The 1003-nt window shown below is 76.9% G+C and overlaps 1 protein-coding gene across 1 annotated transcript; it reads left to right on the plus strand.

Annotated features, from left to right (window-relative positions):
• Window positions 1–281: 281 nt before the first annotated feature.
• Window positions 282–960, plus strand: MNEG_14746 (hypothetical protein; the record flags this gene model as incomplete). The annotated part of the gene is made up of 1 exon (XM_014036783.1): window positions 282–960. A coding segment is annotated over one exon (679 nt), but the record flags the coding sequence as incomplete, so codon positions are not given.
• Window positions 961–1003: the final 43 nt, after the last annotated feature.

Consider the following 1003-nt stretch of genomic DNA (forward strand, 5'->3'; position numbering starts at 1 on the left):
CGCGCCCAAAGCGCAAGCCGCAGGCCTCAAGCCAGCAGCCGCCCCCGCAGCAGCCGCCCCAGCAGGCGTCGCAGCAGCAGAGCGGACCGCTGTTGGGTGAGCGCCCGGCGTCGCCGGGCGCCCGCCGCAGGCGGCCCGCCGCTGCTGCGTGCGTTGTCGTTGCCGTTGCCGTTGCCGTTGCCATTGCGTCTGCGGTGCCGAGGCATGCCCGTGCAGCTGTTGCCCTTGCCACTGACCCCGCATCATCGCCGCCCGCCCCCAACCGTCGGTCCCATGTGCAGGCCCGCATCAAAACGGGCTGCAACAGCTGGCGCCGCAGCTGGCGTTTATGGCCGGCGCGCCGCAGCCGCACCATAATCTAGCGCTGCCCGCAGCTGCGGCGGCGGCGGCGGCGGCCGGGCCCCAGGCGGGCGCCGCCTCCACCAACCCCATCGACTTTGTTGCAGCAGCGGCGGCGGCGGCGGGCCTGCCCTCGTATGCGGCGGCGCAGCCGACGGCGGCAGTTCCGCTTGCTGCGCAGGGCGGAGCGAGCGGCCTGGCTGCCGCCTCCGCGCCGCTGGCGCCGACGCCGCCGCCCGTCGGCGGACCGGGCGCACCTTTGATCAGCGGCGCGCCGCCGCCCGCGCCGCCCTCAATGCCGGCGCCTGCGGCGCAGGCGCCGCGGCCCGCTCTCGTGCATGCCGGCGCGGGCGCCGCGCCCGCGCAGCTGCGGCTGGGCCCTGGCCCCTTCAACCCGCAGCAGGTGCCCATCAGGGCCGGCACAGGCATGCACCCTCCGCAACACTACCACTACCAGCACCAGCACCAGCACCACCACCACCACGCCGCTGCCGCCGCGGCAGCGGCGGCGCAGCACGGCGGCGGCGCCGCGGCGGCAGTCCCACCGGCGGATGGGCTGCTGTCTGGAGACATTGCGAAGCGGATCGCGCTCTCCATGGCGGGCTGGGCGCGCGGCCAGCAGTGGGCCGTCGCGCACGAGCACCGCGCCGCCGCGGGCGCGGAC

This window comes from Monoraphidium neglectum (genome assembly GCF_000611645.1).
Source record: "Monoraphidium neglectum strain SAG 48.87 unplaced genomic scaffold scaffold04733, whole genome shotgun sequence".
NCBI classification, from domain to species: domain Eukaryota; kingdom Viridiplantae; phylum Chlorophyta; class Chlorophyceae; order Sphaeropleales; family Selenastraceae; genus Monoraphidium; species Monoraphidium neglectum.